General features: G+C 36.8%; 1 protein-coding gene across 1 annotated transcript in view; it reads left to right on the top strand.

Annotated features, from left to right (window-relative positions):
* Window positions 1–386: 386 nt before the first annotated feature.
* The window catches only part of AK7 (adenylate kinase 7), a 29,015-nt gene continuing 11,020 nt past the window's right edge, over window positions 387–18,381 (top strand). The window contains exons 1-14 of the mRNA XM_048308328.1: window positions 387–491; window positions 1,047–1,223; window positions 2,374–2,482; window positions 3,442–3,536; window positions 4,260–4,370; window positions 9,112–9,195; window positions 9,769–9,857; window positions 10,381–10,471; window positions 11,929–12,006; window positions 12,748–12,897; window positions 14,354–14,482; window positions 14,779–14,917; window positions 17,070–17,198; window positions 18,229–18,300. Of these exons, the coding sequence (XP_048164285.1) occupies window positions 411–491; window positions 1,047–1,223; window positions 2,374–2,482; window positions 3,442–3,536; window positions 4,260–4,370; window positions 9,112–9,195; window positions 9,769–9,857; window positions 10,381–10,471; window positions 11,929–12,006; window positions 12,748–12,897; window positions 14,354–14,482; window positions 14,779–14,917; window positions 17,070–17,198; window positions 18,229–18,300 (1,534 nt within the window). The 5' untranslated portion in view covers window positions 387–410. The remainder of the gene's footprint in view (window positions 492–1,046; window positions 1,224–2,373; window positions 2,483–3,441; window positions 3,537–4,259; window positions 4,371–9,111; window positions 9,196–9,768; window positions 9,858–10,380; window positions 10,472–11,928; window positions 12,007–12,747; window positions 12,898–14,353; window positions 14,483–14,778; window positions 14,918–17,069; window positions 17,199–18,228; window positions 18,301–18,381) is intronic.

Here is an 18,381-nt window from a genome sequence, read left to right as displayed (position 1 = left end):
GATGACCAAAATGCTCTCCCATGCCTGCACTGGGGCATTGCTGCCCCTATGGACGGGGCGTCTCTGCAGCACTGACGAGGGAGAATTTCAAGAGGTTCCTTCAGCTGCCAGTAGTTTCCACTGTCCGGAGCCCTGAGTAAGTGGTGCTGATGCAGCTGTAAATCTGTGAATCGCCTAAGCAGCTCCAGAGCCTGCCTGCTCTCGGAAAGGACGGCTGATAACCTAATTAAAGTCTATTTTTGTCTCGGCAGCGCCACACAAGTGTCCCGGACTGAGAGTGTCCCCGGCCGGGCCGGCTGCGCACAGCCCGTGCCGGGGCGGCGCTCCGCGCGGCGCGCCCCCAGCGGCGGCCGGGGGAAGTGCGCCCGCCGCCGGTCGCGCGGCAACGGGCCGCGTCCCGGGCTGCGGCCATGGCGGCCACGGAGGCGCCGCCGGGCCGCCGCGTCTTCCTCAACCACCTCGACTCTTACTGCGGCCGCAGCATCGGCCAGGTGACCGCGGGGCGGCCCGCAGCTGCTCCGGCCGTCGCTTCTTTCTGCCTCAGGCACCGCCCCCCGCTGGGGAGCCGCGGCTGGTCCCCGGGGAGCACGACCCGGCGGGCAGCAGCGTCAGCTGAAATAGCTGCTGAGGAGAGGGACCGGAGCAACTAAAGCGTTAAGACAATGGGCAGGGAAAATAAAGAGCTGGGAGCAGGAGGTGTGGATAAAGCGGGTCGGGCGAGTTCAGGCAGCAGCTGATCGCTGTGGAGGGCGATAACCAACATCCCTGTGAGGTAACCCCTGCCCGAGAGGAGCCAGGTGCGGAGCGGAGATCCAGGGACTCGCCAGCACCTTCGGCTCTGAGGCACAGGGCACAAGACAAAACATTCCAGCTGCGGCTGAGCAGTCCCTAAGGTTTTCCCTTCAATGGGAAGCTGTTTCTGAGTCGCATTACCAACAACAGGAGCAGGGCTGGTCATACGGTGCTGGTGTCTTCTCGGGATCACGAGAAGCTGTGTAGGGCTCAATAGGTATTTGCATACAAATTGCGTGTCTTGTATATTGCAGTATATATCCAGCTGTGTTGTTGGTGCGACCCTTGGAAGCCCAGAAGAAGAGGAAGAAGATGAAAATGGTTCAGATGTTGAGGTTCCCACTACCTCAAATGAGGAAATCTATGAAATAGTGGGTACTCTTTCTAAACCAGGGAGTACTAATCCACGTTTTGCAAAGGAAACTTATGTAGTAAGTATGAGTCTTATTTCAGATTGCCATTAAGCAACATTAGGGATATCGCAAATCATGTAAAATGACCTGCACTAATAAAATGGTGTTTTGTTCCTGCTGGAAGCTGTATATATCTGTTTTATTCCTTCTGCTTCCTGTGTACGCTCTGGCTTCTTCTCTTCTAGGTCTGACACAGCAAATAGTACAAGGAAGGAACTCAGACAGAAAACAGATTATGTCCTCTTCATAACTTTTTAAAAAAATCTATCTTGATGATCCACAGGTCTGCTTTCTTTTTCTCTCAAAGCTTACACCTCAAGTATTTCTCATCTTCTTTTTGTCTTTTATCACAATTTTGAAGGTAGTGGTGCTGGAATCAAAGTTAGTGTCCCCTCTGACTGTTCACTGAAATCACAGCTTTCACTAGCAGCTAATTGTTCTGAATACCTACATCTTTGTATAAAGATGTGTATGTCCAGAGTTGAATTAACTAAAGGAGGCTTGCTCTTATGAATGTGATTGCTTATTGCTTGTTTTAGTTTTCTGAAACTAGAATTGCCTCTGTCTCAAAGTGCTTATTATAAACTGATTATTATTCTTCTTACTGAAGAAACTTGTCAAATATTTGAAAATTTTTATTCAGGTGTCTATACAGCTGAACTGTTCAATCAGGAAATTATGGATGGCAGTATTTAGTTTTAACCACTGCTTTTGCCCAAAGTGTTTCCTGGATTTGCTCAAATTGATGTCTGATTGATACAGACAATCTGCAGACTTAATAAAAATTACAGGATGCTATCTTGCAAGGAAATGGACATTTTTTTAATGTCTTCTCCATTCTGCCAACTGATAGTTGTTTAAAATACCTGGACAAGTAACAGATACTTTTGAGACTCAAAAATGCACCAAAAATATGGATCCTAAAATACCATTAAGAGTCCATATTTTTGATCTCTGTTAATGGGTACTCTAAATTAGAATCTTCAGCATTTAATTTACATTTCATCAGCTTCCTTGTATCTGACAGATAAAAGTTTGATAACTATTTTATGAATAATTCCAACATCCTAGTGTTAGAAGACCACATTCTATCCAGAAGTTAAACTTGAAAAGGATCTTTTTTTTTTTTTTTTTTTCTAATGACAGAATCTAACTGTTTTTCCCTTAGGTCTCTTCTCGAGAAGCACTCTTAAGTCACTTGCTTGAGTGTGAAATTGTTGTATATAATATCACCGAGGATGTACACCAAATTGAGGAAGCAATGTGGGCTGCTTCTGGTTAGTATAGCTATACCTGAACAGAAATTTGGTTTCTATTCAGCCATCAAAATTTGACATAAATGTATAATGAAATGATCAGGGATTCATAGTTCACTTTAATATGGGTTCCTTGATGGAGAAATGCTGTACAAATTGTTTGGTTAAATAGCAAGGAACTGTGGAATGCACTGTCACATTCGGAAGGGAGAGAAGCTGACATGGAATGGTGCAACTCTTTAAATGACACATCTGTGTAGGCAGTAATTTCCCTAAATAACTGTCATGCATCTATTGCATCAGGAGGTGGGTAGAAAATTTGCTCCTGTGATATTCAAAGAATGTTTCAATATTTTATATAATTATTTTAAGATTATTTTTCTTAAAAGTCCAATAAAAAAATATTTGGAAACTTTCTCCTTATTGTTACTTCCAAATTCTAATAGGCAGCTGGAATCCTCTTATGGTGAGAGTGCAATATCATTCTTTATATGATAGCTAAACTAAATTATGCTTTCCTCTTTATAGTATGAACACTCAGACAAGAGAATAATTTGCATAACAAAAAATTCATTATTTTGCTTGATATTAAAATAAAATTTGTTTACATTCAGTAGCTTTTTTTTCCCTATCATGAAAAACCGACACTTTTTCACTTTCTTTCAGTATTTCAGCAGTCAATAAAGATTAATCATTTCCTAGTATAGATTGTTTTGTTGGGCATTTTTTTCCCCATGATATATAGCCCTGTGGAGATTATGTAAATTCCCAATAATTTGATTCTTTATTACCATTATTTCTCTATTTGTTATCTTTCCTGATTTATTATCTTTATTTGATATTAACTCAAAGAGTATTTGCTTAAAAAGATATATCACATAGAATATTGATATAAATGTCTATACAGGACCTTTATATAAAAGCAAAAATACAGTTTGAATAATACAGTTTAAAACAAAATTCTTGCTTTCATTTAACAGCCCTACATAAGAAAATAGAGACTTTTGCAAAACAAAAGTTATTCATCCTCGTTTCAACAATAATGACCTGGGGAAATACCAAACCCCCTGACCCTGTAAGTAGTATCAAAACTTTTTTTTTTAACAAATGTTGCCATTTAATGGAAAATATTCATTACATTCAAATACACAATGTATTTCAGGTGTGTGCTTCAATGATAGCTAATAAAGTGAGGCGCTTTTTAGGATTCTTTCACCCTTATTCACTACTTAGTGCCAAAATTGCTAAGTATAATTCACTGACAGAAAAGTTTAGGCATTGGGCTGTAATGATACAGAAAGACATAAGGAGATGCTTGGTCAAGAGGCAAGACAAATGCTAACCACAGGATGCACTGTCTTTCAGTCATTAAAAAAATCCCACATTAACTGCGTATCTAATGAAATATGTGATTAAAATAGATGCATCTTTATCTTGATATATGTAAAGTGTTTTCAGGAGCCATGTTGGGCACTTTGTAGTACACTATTGCAATTCTCAAATTCAGTGTTACAGAAATGGGGTTTTTCAACCTTGTGTAATGATATAGATAATAAAAACTAATGTTTTTTAAAATATAAAAAGTAGTTTAAAATCTTTTACTGTGAAATTTGAAATTGAACTAATGACATTTTTGAAAATGTTGAACCTCAAGTATCAAATTCAGAACCTTGAAGAGTTTCAATTGAACACAAAAGAGATTTTAAAGCACTTTTAAAGAACTTACTTTAACCATCTAGACCTTTAAAGATTGTTCTGTTTTAAGAAATATATAACAGTCACAGTTTTTTCTTTGTAGGAAAATCCTGAGACTCCTTTAAATGATGAAGATTTTCGCAAAAGAAAATCTCATCCTAGCTTTATGGATTACATAAATGCTGAAAAACACATTGCGAAACTTGGGAAAACTGTATGTAGAGAACTTTTTTATAAAAATAAGTTGTTTTGTTTTCTTATTTAGAGCTTTATCTTTGTAATGGAAATTATTGACCATGCGAATAAGTTTTAAGGGTATGTTCTTGTCTTTTTAAATATCAATGATATAAATTATTAATAAAGTGTAGTAGTACAGAGAATACTATAATGTCTTTTGAAACCCAAGTGTATGCATAATATAAATCCCAAATTCTGTCCTTTTTTTGTCTTAGGTAGGTAGCAAGTCATGCTTATCTTAAAAAAATACAGTTTCTTTGGTTTTACCAGGGGGAATCAAAGCTGAGGTCTGTGTGTGGAAAGATTTGAGGAAGAAAGCTTGTAGAGGAATGGGATATTAGTACAGGTCTAAAGAAAACCAGCATCTTTAAGTATTACCAAGCTGTGTTTGTATTATGTCTCATTTAAGTACTAAGATGTTCTGGCCACACCTAGCATGTCCCTGGATAGTTTGTGCTCTTGGAGCAGAGGCCTTCTTGACTTTTATTCCACCCTATAATTCACTTTAAAATCACAGCCATAGAGCTGACACAGAATAGCTAAAATATGTTATCACTTTTTATGTGTTTTAAAATCCCCTCCTTCAGCTTTGCTTGCTTTGATCTGATTAGACTATTAATCTTACTAGAGAACAGACTATGCCTCTATTGGTATTTAAGAACTATTATTAAATAAATACCAACAGTGGCCCAGCTTGCAATTCAGGAAAATGTGAGCTGTTGTCATTAGTGGTGGAGTAGTGAGGAGGTTAGGAAGACAACAAAATACATCGGATGATGAAGGTGTCATTTGGTCATTCTTTTTCTGTGTTAGGAGTCTCCCATAATCAATATAATTCAATGTCCATTGCAGAAATTTATCCGGCTAATAACAGGATGAAAAGAAACTTTTCTCTGACTCGAGCATGCATGTGCCATCTTATGCCCTGCTGAGAAAATAGCACTAGAAATTATATTCTGTTCTACCATAGGTCTAACAGTACAGAATACAAGTAAAAATTTGGTTTACAGCTTGAAAAATTGGTGGTAAATTGGTTTTTCTAACCAATTTCTGTGCTAACATGGATTTATAAGACCATGGGATTAGTTTCACACTTGCGATGTTAAAAACATGAAAATTTTAAACAGCATCCATCAAAGCCTGTGTTAACTTCTGCCACCGCCTAATATCCAGATGAACTACTGACTATTTTTCTGACTAGTCCAAAGCACTGAGTCACTGCATACCAAAAGTATTTATATAATTAGCTTCTAAGTGTTTGTCAGGCTGAACGTCTGTTGAGAAGACAGAGAAGCAGTACATGATAAAGCGACTTGAGTGTTTTCAATACCTACCTGCTGTAACCGTTTCAAATGGAGCCCTTTTCCTCCAGATCTCCAGTGACAGCATCAATGGGTATCACTGCCCCTGGGTAGTTTCTGTCAGCACTTTGGAATAGGAAGGCTCCAAAGCATCTGTTCTTCCCATGAAATCAGCTTTGGCTTCCTGTGACTGCTGGAGACTTCTGGATTACAGTCCTTACTTATTTCTAAATTCAGTGATATCTAGGGAACGTGCCATCAGTGGAAGAAATTACAGTGTTATCATTCCCTGCAAAGAACTCACACTAGGATTCATCAGTCTTGTCAGCCAGGTAGAGAAGCTCTTGCACCAAGAATAGAAGGTTTTGTAAGCCTTGTCTGTTCAGAGTGCAATTTAATAGAAGTTGTTTCTTATAACAAGATTTCACCTCTCTGTATTAGTGTACCTCTCACCTATTTTTTGATTTAAATTTATTGAGAGTTGAGTTCAAGAGTCTTTGCTTTTTATCCCTAGCAATTTTTTGCTTTTACCTTTGTGGCATTCAGGGCACTCAGGCTGCGTTGCTTTTCTCAGAAGTTGGAATCTCCAGAGTTCTGCCAAATTCAGAATCCTTGAAGAAGTATCTGCCTACCAGAGGCAGATAAACGCTTAATCCCCCAGCTCTGTTCTCAGTGACATCACAGTTCCAGAATCCTTTTAGACCTCTTTCTCGCTTCAAGCAATGTATTAGAACAAAGCAAGCAAACAAGCGTAAAACAACCACAGCTGGAACTGATGATCCCAGCTAGAAAGTGACACCTAGTGGCTTTAATGAACTATACACGGGAACGTGACATTCCTTATCCGGGACTAAACATGCCAAGTGGAACAGCAACATGCCTAAGAACTGCCTTATTTTTTAAATTACCTATAGCCAAGTAACTTCAAGTAGTACCTTCTCATATGGGTAGCTTGCGACACTAAGTAAGTATTGTTAGAGGAATTGAACCTGTTTTAGAGGTTTGTATTTCAGTGAAATACAGCGCTCTGTGCCAAACTAGGGTTTGTCTTCACACAAGGCAGGAGTCAGCACAAGGTACATGGAAGAAAATCCTGTGTTACATTCTTTTTAAGGGAAATGAGAAATAGCACCTCCTGTGCATCAGAAGAGGCAGGTTTTTCCTGCTAGGAGGTGGAAATTACTACGTGTCTTCTGGGACATGTTTGCAGTCTGTCCAGAGCAACCCTGGAAGCTGCTGCTCTTAGGTACAAATAGTATCTGTCATGGTATTACCCAAGCAAACTCTGTGTGTTAAGACCAGAGTAGTGAGAGATGCCTCTGCCCAAATTAAGATGCAAATGAGACCATATGCTGAAGTCAATGATACAGATTTTATTTAACAATGAATGTGAGGTAGAGAGATAGAAAGAAAGAGAAAACAGAGGAGAGAGATCAAGCAGAAGACAGTCAACACCCAGGGATCCAGTGGCATCGTGTTCGTCCTTCTTCATACTGGGCTTCTCAGTGATGGGGGTCCCAAGGTAGTTCAAAACTTTTCATATTTATACATTTTAGTAAACAAAGGAATTAATGTTCATTGGCTATATAGTTCTCCTAATCTGTTGGTTAAATTATTCCCACACTTCTAATGCTAATTAGTCCCATGCTCAGTCTTTTTCTTCTTTTGAGTTGATGGGTTTCTTGGGTCAGTGGGCCATGAGTTGATGGTCACAATCTGCCACAATTACCTTTTACCCAGTGAGAGCTGATCTCAGCACACTTGCTGAGCTGGCTTTCCTTGTGGCCTGTATATTCTGCATTCTTTGTGGTCACTATCAGCAAAACATTCTTCTCCCCAAGCTTTGATAAAGTCCCCCTGGGATAACAGCCAGACAGTAGTACCACCTTTATCTTATCTCAACTTGCCGCCCATGGTGGCTTATTTTACAGTCCAAGTTCCAGGTATCCATGGAGGCATATTCAGGGGGGCTGCAGTGATTCAGTGGTGGTTACCATCTGACCCATAACTAGGGGTAATCTTTGAGCACTGATATGCCTATGAGCAGCTGCTTCATTACACTGTTTGCCACAGCAGGAATTTTTGTCCTGGTGCATTAACCAGGATGTACCAACCAGATCTCGCCCCTGCCATGCCTGGAGTTAGTGTTATCCTGTAGCTCCCTTCTGTGTTTAGCTCATGGCAAAGTCCTTCTGTGGCCTTAACAGTGTTTGTAACAGGCAGCTGTCTTTACTGTATGAAAGCTCTTCTGCTATCTGTAATGTCTTCTAATCTTAGTGTTTCTCGTAATTAATAACAAGCTGTTGAATTCAAGTGAGTTGAAGTAGTTTTTATAACAAAGTTTCACTTTGTAAGTCTATAGATAAAAATGCATAGATACAACACACTGACTTTGCAACTTGTCATAGTGTTATATGAAGCTTTGCTTATATTATCAAAAATTGGCTAAGACCTGCCTTATTTTTCTGTTTTTGAAATATGATATAGATGATAACAAAAGGTTCATTTCCCCCCTGTTCCCCTCCCCCCCCCCCCCCCCCAAGAGAAGTAGATCCCAAATCTGCACATGTATTCCTGCTGCTGATAAAAGCAGGTTCTTTTACATTGTATGATGGACATATATAATGCCTAGGATCTTTACAGCATGAGAATTATTTAATAATTTTGTGTCATCTTAAAAATTTCAAAGTGACTAATTCAAAAGACTTCCTTGAAAGTTTATTTCCTTTCAGATGATTTAAAAATCTTTTTTTTTTTTTTTTCTGTATAGACATCCTCACTATTGATACAAACAGTAATATCTATGTCCAAGCAGACAGGCAAATTTATGACATTACACAATAATGATCAGAGAAAAATATGTGGGTTAATCACGATGTGTGGTTAGGGAAACATTTAAATAATCCAAAGATTTTTTTTTTTTTCTTTTTTAAATTGTGCATTAAAATGAAAGTTAAGAAATTGTGAAATCATTAATCTAGTATTTTCTACTCCTTTAGGCAGCCAAATGCAAATATAATACAATTGAAAAAATAGCTGCAATGAATTTCAGAGTTATTTTTTCTTGAAAATAGAAAGTAGAAGCATGAGTTATCCTGTTCACTTAATTGATTTACTTAGCTTCCTACTTTTTTAACTCTTAATTTTATTTAAATTTTATAATTTTTGTTCAAATGTAGACAGATCTCTTTTTTGAAGACAGCTGTAGACAGACAGCTTTTTTTGAAGGAAGTAATAACAATATGACTCAGGAAGCTACAGGATATGCAACAATTGATCTAGTTACAATTTGGAAATGATACACATTTGTATATTTTGTATATTTAGTGCATATGTATTCAAGAGTCAATGTAAGCCTGTATCCCAATTGCAGTACCAGATTTCAATAAAAACTTTCTTGCTGATTTCACTTTATAGAACAAAGAAAAGTTTTCAACTTATGTTGTTGCCTCAGGACATCAATATGGAGCTGAGGAAGGACTCTTTCACTACTTTTTTAAGGTAGACATCCAACTATGTTTGAAGGATCATTTAATTTCTAGGGCCAAACTGCACTGGAATTGAATCCATTTTTAGCAGCCTTGGTATCATAAGCTTAACGCTTTCATGAGCAGAACTGTTTATTTGATCCTTTTGAAATATTTTAGCCACAGTGGAAGTGTTTTTCTCTTTTTTGACACTATTTTTTCTTAGATATTTCTGTGGTTTTTGAACAGTATCTCCATATGTACTTTGCAGTGAAAACATGTCTGTCATATCAATGGAATCCAGGGAAATGTCTTTCTTCTCAAAATTACAGTCTCTTTTTTTTTTTTTTCCCCCAAGCATTTGTTTTTTGGGTGGTTCAAAGCAATATTTGTCAAGACTAAAGAATAGTCTTTAAAAAAAAATCTTGTTTTTTAGGCTGCCTATCAATATTTCTCAAGAGTGGTCTCCTTTACTGCAGTTCCAGTAATTATTCAATAAACTGAACTTTAAATCTTGAATATACAGATTTGCATGGTAATCAAATGTTCCTTTTTTAGCTATAGTTGAAAGTAACCTTTTTTCTCACTTTATTCTCTGTATTTTCAGATGTGTTGGCTTGGTGAGACTCCTGCAATACCTGTGTTTGGAGATGGAAACAATATTATTCCAACCATTCATATTTGTGATTTAGCAGCGTAAGTGGAAAAAAAAATTCTCTGAGCAATAATTGATGCCTAGCTAGATAACAAATCCAAATTCACTAGAGAGTACTGAGACTTTTAAATGGGGTGGGTTGGTTTCAGGTCACTCTTGGGCCCTTTTAAGTGAGTCAAAGAGAGCCTTCAGTTTCTTTAGAGGTATATATGCCTTCTGGAAACCTTATCTAACTGTTGCACTGGTGTTTTGCTTTTAATAAACAACATGCCATGCTCAGTCTAGAGTGTGATACCAGTTAACTGGCAGAAAACTGGAAATGGATTTTGGACTCTGCAGCAGAGTAAGATAGTATCTTCTGCAGACATAGCTTTTTATTCTTCTTTCCAAATAAAATGTGTATCTGTGCTTCTTTAGTAAGTAAAATATTTATGAAAATGTCATGCTCTGAAATGTTCTGCAAGAATTTGCAGACTCTTGGTGCTGTTTCTGGAATGCATTTAACAAGGAAAGCCCGGGATGCTTCTCCACGTACCAGCCCGGGCTGTACTTGCTATGTTTCAGAGTGTTGCAAAATGTAGCAGACCACAGGCCAGAGTTTCAGTATATACTTGCAGTAGATACATCAATGCACACGCTTGAAGAATTAGTAAAGGTAAGAGAGTTGATAAGAGATTTGAGTTTCTTTTTTGTTTTTTAAGATATCTATATGTAAAGTTTTAAAACTATACATTTTACTGAAGTAGAAGTTCTTAGGTCTTCCTGAATTATCTTGAGTTGTAAATTACATGGAAGATTATTTTGAAATCCTCTAAGACTTCTGTCCTTTGAAAAAAATACATTATTTGATCTTGCAAAATTAATTTTTGCAGTATTATCATTAACTTAAATAGAATTTTTACCCAAGAAAGTTATGGAGAATTATTATGGGATTCACAGTACTGTGATTAGATACTCAGTCTTTATCATGTGTTTCCCTTCATTTTGTGGTAGGTATCTTGTTTTTCCAAGAGTTTTGAAATTAAGTCTAGAAGTAGTTTGGATGACACTGGTGAGCTATACACTGTGACAGTGAGAGTCAACTCATAGGGCACTTGCTCATGTAGATTGAGCAAATGTTACATAAGGACCAAATATGAGAGCCCATTCTTTTTGGTTGTATCAAAGAGAGTTTAATGAAACAGTGTGTTAGGGAGCTCACTAGAAGATGAAACCTGTGCTTTGGTTCAGGTAGGCACCCCAAGGAGAGTGGTTGGTGTCCTTTCAGGAGTATGTGGCTGTTTAGAAATGGGAAATAGAGGACAGGAATAAGTGGACAGTTTTCGTGGACAGGAAATTGCCACTGGAAAGGGTGCTACAGAGAGCTGTCTTGGCAGGGAGCTGTACCAGCCCAGGGGAAGACTGGAAAGGTGCGTGGGAGAGAAACACCTTGAGAGTTACAGTTGAAAATAGTTGAAGATGAGTGTTTGGAAGGAGTGTCACATAGGCCTTTTCCATGCTTCAATCCATCGTCAAAGCCAGAATGCTGGATTATTTGATCTGATGGTCTAGATAAATGTTTATGATTTTATGGATATAGCGGGGTTTAAATCTATTTTAAAAGGCAGTAGATAGAAGCTAACAGTTTCTATCTAATGATGAAATGCAAATGATATATGGAGAGTTTTCAGTGGCATTGATCTGAAAACCCTTCCCAATTGTTAATGGAATTAAATACCTCAGGAACCTGAAGTGAAAGCGCTGGGAAATAATAAAAGTCTCCAAACAGATCTTAAGCACTAGGAATTTGTACATATATTTAAGAGCTTTATAAAACTTTTCTGTGGTTTTGGGTTGTTTCTTTGGTTTTTTTGGTTTTTTTTTTATTGCAGGTACTAGGCAAGAAGTGTTACTTAGCAACCAAAAGCTATTTAATACTAACATTAAAGTTAATATGTTGTTCTTAGATCTATTTCAAATCAGTATCCTGATTTTCCAGGTACAGTGTCACATAAAATTTAAAGCACATATTTTATCCACAGAAATCCTGTTCAATTTTTTTCCAAGAATCTGATTTGTGAAGTGGTTTTGGTGTGGGTTTTTTGTTTATTTGTTTGTTTGTTTTTCTGATAGTGTATCAGTAAAAATGTTGGACCAGGAAAAATTGAGAAGGTTCCTAAAGAAAATGCATTCCTGAGCAAAGAGCTAACAGTCAGTACTTTTCTTTCTTTTATTACTTCAAGAAAGTATTATACTTAAAAGTATAATATTATACTTAAAAGTATAACATAATTAAATATATAATTTCTTTTTTCTTTATTTCACCAGAAAAATTTAACCCTGAAATATGCCTAAAAATATTTAAAGTGAGTTTAAATTTGGAAAATAAACAAAGTCAAATCTAGCCACCACAGCATAGAGAATTTTGAAGAGTTACAGCCTGATTTAAAAAAAATAAAACACTGAAGCTCTGATGTCACTGTTCCCCTTAGCATACTGGTGCACTCTAACAAAACCTACACAAAATGATAAAAATAGCAAAAAAAGCCTTAATAATGCAGTGCTGCATAAATTATGTTGTATTCATCTATTTGTCTGGAATAAATTATTCGTTGGAAAAATAAAAAAAAATACAGCCCAGGTAGTTTTAAGATGGTACTTGATAAATTTATGAAAGAGGTGATTGCTTGCAATAACATGAAAACTTTGCATTGTACAGAATAAGTTCAGTGTTGCATATTCTAATAGATCCTGAGAACACTCAAATACAAATATGCATTGAAAATTAGTATTTTTAAAAATCTTAAAATATCTGTTTTCTTTGTATGCAAACCTTCTTTCCCAATGCTTTAATTCTTTCTATTCTCCCCATCCATTCCAGTCTCTTGTTCCAGCTGTTCTTTTAACACACATAGCTCAAGTCTGTAAATAAACGTAGCTTTGTTCCCTCAGCAAATGCAATTGGATATGTTGTTTGTGAACCTGCGAATGGAACCTACTTATCTGAAAGAGAATTTCAACATTATGTGGGTTGCTGAGGCAGGACTAGTAGAGAACATTGCGCAAGTTGTCATGGAATACAAGCAAACTCGAGGATTACTGGTAATGCTTTGGTATATATTACTTTAAATTGCCTTTCTCTCTTTTCCCTCAATAGAAATGGTTACATAAACTCTAGTCTTAAATTAATTAAGTAAAAATACATAGAAGATGGATATAGATGCAAAATAAGTGAATATAAAAGCTTAAATTGAAGAAGTTAAATAAGAGACAATGTAAATTTAAAAAATAATGACTGTGTTTTATTTCCTTTATGCCTAAAACTGATATTCTATAAATGCCAATTAGCTTCGTGATGGAAAGCTGCTGTTTTGAAGCTAGTTTCTTTCTGCAGTATATGGCGCTCTTGTTATATTTTGCCTCAGAAATACAATAAGTGTATCTTTTATTTAAGCTTTTTTTGTAATAGTCAATACTTAGGTGAGTGTTTTGCGTCCTTTATATATTTAGTGAGTGTGGATATTCAAGTGCAATATAGCCTTCATTTTACCCTGCTCTGTTATGTAATTTACTGGGCAACTAACTTCACTATTTCCTATGTTAGCTTGATATTTATAACCTCTGAATTCAAATGTATAGGTTACTGAAAGGTGCAGAAAAATGCTTGTTTACATTCAAGTATTGATGGGTACAATAAAGGTGTTTAGCATGTCTATATCTGGTTCAAACCTTGAATAAGATTTCAGGACATATAAAACCAGATGAAGCTACTATTGTTAAAAGTTATTTATTGAAAGTCCCTTCATAGCTCTCAAAGGATTATCAGGTCTGTATTTGAGTTAAACTTAGATGCAACTAAGTACATATGCATCTAACTAAAAAAATCTGTACATACTAGGTTGCAAGGAGAAGGAAGGCTAGCTAGACTGTCTCTGTCACTACTCTATTGCAGATTCTGTACTGTCAGATTTACTGAATTAAGATAGGCACTTAATTATGTATGATTTTGAGTTTACTGTATAACATATTAAATAAGTGTATACTGGAATCCTCATTACACTTACTCATCCTCAGGTTAGGTAGGCTGAAATGAGACATCACTTAAGATTGTGATGGATCTGTAATTTTTGAGGTAAAAATAATCATTTTGATGACAGCAACTCTACCTCAAGTGGGAAGTAGAACTATTGCATGTCTATGGTAGAATATCTGCTATGACATTCCAAAATTCACTGCATCCTATCTGTGAGATTGTGTTTCATGTCTTTGGATTATTCAAATATTACTAGCCACAACAAATTGGTCTGTAAGTCTACTCAATAGAAGCATGCTCTTTCTCCAGCAGTAAATTTCTACATTTAAGTAACTATGTTACTCGAGACCTGTAGGTGATAGAGAAGATATTCAGCAAGAAATAAATATATGAATAAAACAAAAATGTATTTTTAGTTTTAAGTACAATTGCTGTTTCATATTATCCATATTTAAAAGATTGTTGTTTTTACATAAAAGCATCTATGCTGTTTGAATAACATTATAGCTTTATCCTTTTTTCCAGCCTCTCAAAGTTTGCATTCATGGTCCTCCCGGGTCTGGCAAATCTACCATTGCTGAGGAGCTCTGCAAACACTACAAGTTACATTATGTTAGGATAAATGAAGTGATTTCTGAAAAAATTGCAGATCTGGTGTGTTGCTGTTTTCTAATATTCCTATTTTAATTTCTGTGATTTAAAAATGTTTGGCAGCATTTAAAAATTACCTATAATCCCATTATTTTAGAATGGAAATATCTTTCAACATACTGATCATCTCTGGGGATTGCACTGAAATATTTTTAGAGAATGAAAGTTTCTCAGTATCTCACTGTTCATGGGCATACATGAAAGGAATTTTTTATTTTTTTCTTTTATTACATCTGTGTATAAAATAAATTTGGTTGTGGAATTTCTGAGCCAATTCATATTTCTGTTCTTGTCATCAGGAGAAAATTGTGGCTAAAGAACCTGACGATGTGAGAGAAGACGGAGAAGGAGAAGATGATGTAGAGGAGGAGGATGAAAATATAGAAGAAGCAAAGGAGTTATTAGATGGAATAAAAGAAAACATGAAGCAGAATAAAGGTAGGAAATATGATGTACTAAGATGAGATTCAGGTAACTAGTGCAACCCTATGCAAATGGAAACCAGGAAATAAATTTGTGCTCTAGGCTTTAACTTCCTATTAAAAGCAAGAATCAACTGGACGAGGGAGAGGAAATATAATGAAAGGTTTACGAGTTGAGATAAGGACAGGGAGAGATCACAAACCGAGTACTGTCATAGGCAAAACAGACCTGACTTGGGGAAATTCCTTAAATGTATTACCAATCAAAATCAGAGCACCCATCTCTCCCTTCTCTCCTGAATTTAACTTTATTCATCATTCTTTACCTCCCACTAGCAGCACAGGGAGATGGAGAATAGGGCTTATGGTCAGTTCATCACATGTTGTTTCTGCTGCTGCTTCCTCCTCAGGGAGGGGAGTCTTTTCCCTGCTCCAATGTGGGGTCCCTCACACAGGAGACAGTCCTCCACAAACTTCTCCAATGTGAGTCCTTCCCATGGACTACAGTTCTCCATGAACTGCTCCAGTGTGGGTCCCTTCCATAGGATGCAGTCCTTCAGGCACAGGCTGCTTCACCATGGGTCCCCCACGGGGTCACAAGTCCAGCCAGCAAACCTGCTCTAGAGTGGGCTTCTCTCTTCATGGGTCTACAGGTCCTGCCAGGAGCCTGCTCCAGGGTGGGCTTCCCATGGGGTCACAACCTTCTTTTGGACATCCACCTCCTCCATGGGCTGTGGGTGGATCTCAGCTCTCTCCTGGACCCCCATGGGCTGCATGGTGACAGCCTGCTCACCGTGATCTGCACCATGGGCTGCAGGTGGATCTTTGCTTTGGCACATGAAGCACCTCCTCCCCCTGCTTCTTTGCTGACCTGAGCGTCTGCAGAGATGTTCATCTCACAGATTCTCACTTCTCTCTTCTCTGGCCACATTTACTTCTGCGCAATGACTTTTTCCCTACCTAGACGTTTTGTCACAGTCGCATTACTATCATCACAGATTGGCTTAAATTTGATCAGCAGCAGATCCATCTTGGAGCCATCTGGCATTGGCTCTGTCAGACATGGGGGAAGCTTCTACCAGCTTCTCAGAGAAGCCACTTCTGTAGGTCCCCTGGCTAACAAAACCTGTCCACACAAACCCAATGCAACTATATACCTTGTATATTAAAAGTGATATATTTTTAAAAATATTTTGGTGCTTCTTTAATTGTAGCACTTTCATCTTTCTACTTCAGATTTTTTTAGTTAATGTCATGTTTTCTTCTCAGAGCAGAGAGCATAATTTATATAATATAAAGTAAAAAGCTGGTAAAATATATCTTTATCAAACTTGCAAAAATAAAAGTATTCTAGTAAGAAAAAATGCTCATATGAAATTGTGGGGGTTATTTAAGAACCTCATACATCATTAAAAAGTAAATACTGTTTAGGGAAGCCTGGAAAGAATTTTAAAGTCTGCAGATTGAAAAAAAGTCCCTTGCTGAAGAGTTATCATCTATATGGGAATAATGCCATGTAGTTTTGGTCTTAGTGCTTAACATTTTCCAAGCGGTATAAAGTGATCCCCCTTAAAAATGCATTCTGCATTGCTAAAGGTTTACCTGATTTGGATCTTGTGTATCTGCAAAGAAATGAACTTCTTACACACCTGGAAGCTTCAGTAATGAGATCTATGGCAAACCTCACTTTTTCCTCCTACATATTTTCTCTACAATGTAGGACAAGTTAAGAAACAAATTCGTATCTCAACCTTTCTGAAAATGAAACTTGTAGACCCTATCTCACATCTTTTTTGCCAGACAATCTTTAAGCCTTACTGTAAAATGAAAACAGAAAATTGCTTTCCCATGATTTTTTCTATAAATATTTCTTTACTGCTTCAGATATCTGATTGTATTATTCGAAATAAAACTAATATAATGTTTAGATGATTAAACTACTAATATTTATATCCTTGTAAACACAAATGTAATTTTATTTTGTATCTACACCTTAACATTCCATAGATCACTGACACTGAATAATATACAAATAATAACTCAAAATATTTAACTTTTTATGGTCTAAGTAGAAGAAAAATGTATTAAAATGTATTAAAATGTTAGTAAAATAATTTCAGATCTCTTGTTTCTATAAACTAGGTACCTATTAACCTTCTTTGTCTTAGGTCGTCTAGGTGATGAGTATCTTATTAAAGTTATGACAGATAAGCTCATGTCTATGCCATGTAGGAATCAGGGATATGTGTTAGATGGGTTCCCAGAGACCTATGCACAGGCAATGGAACTTTTTAAAGGTATGTGCTGCTGGGCTTGGTTTTGTTGCTGCTTTTGTTTTTCTGGCTGCTGATATTGTCATTATCATTACTGTTCTCAGTGCCATACTACTTGAAGTGCCTCAGCACTGTAATGACTGCAGTGGAAAACAAAGTTGATTCCATGTGGTTATTAGAATGTAAGGACTGTAATGGCCCTTATTTAATTTATACACAAGTTAATTTTCAGACTATCTTTCCTGGTAAAGTAAAAAGTAAGTGCACAAACATGGAGGATGCTTTCTTGTTCAGTGGTGGTCTACTCCACTTAAGCAAGCTCTAAGCAGAATTTCTTCATAATATTTAAGGGCTACTGATTGAGAGGATCCAGCCAGTGCACCAATATGTATTTTGTGAGCCAAATTAGAGTGGATTTATTAGATGAGCTGCAGTAGATATGACTTCAGAGAAGCTCTGCAACACACATTTCAAATTGTGAGCAAGCACTGTCCATACATTAAGACCAAGAATCATCTTCATGTTTAAATTACAACATGAGGTTTAAAGGTACAGAAAAAACAGTCTTGTTCAGCTTAGTATGCTGTTCTGCAAATAGTCACGCTCAGCTGATGCTCTACAGGCAGTTTTACTGACTAGTCATAACAGCAGACTCTTAGTGGCAAAAAATATTTTAACCATAGAGTTGTAAAACATTTCTACTCACTGTTCTGAGGCTTGTCTCTGTTTTTTCCAGAATAATTTATTTGGCAGGAGGAGAGGCCAAAGATAAGACAGCAGTTTTTAAATACTACATATTTAAAAACTGTGTGTGCATGTACATTCATTTATAGTCTTGGCAAACAACTATTAGTGTCCCAAGGTAGAATTCTGTGGTGGCTGGCAACATGAATTACTGAATTCTCTAAACTGGTGTCAAGGTTAGATTAATTTCCAATTATTAGTATAATTTGGATACAGGCAAACGTGTGTTTGTACTGGGCACATTTTTAGAAAATATAGTGATATTGTTGCTTCAAATGAAAATGTTAATAATTTCTTACTTTTGTTTTAGTGGAAGATGATGAAGAAGAAGAAGAAGAAACAAAAGGCAAAATGCCTAAATTTAAAAAAATAATCATACCTGGTAAGTTTGATAGATTTCTTTTTAAATAAACTAAGGAGTTTTATTTTCTTATTAAATGAACTGAGGAAATATTGCTGCCAC

Source organism: Corvus hawaiiensis, chromosome 6 (assembly GCF_020740725.1).
Source record: "Corvus hawaiiensis isolate bCorHaw1 chromosome 6, bCorHaw1.pri.cur, whole genome shotgun sequence".
NCBI classification, from domain to species: Eukaryota; Metazoa; Chordata; class Aves; order Passeriformes; family Corvidae; genus Corvus; species Corvus hawaiiensis.
The sequence above is the reverse complement of the archived record's forward strand: the minus strand, read 5'-3'. Positions and strand labels throughout refer to the sequence as shown.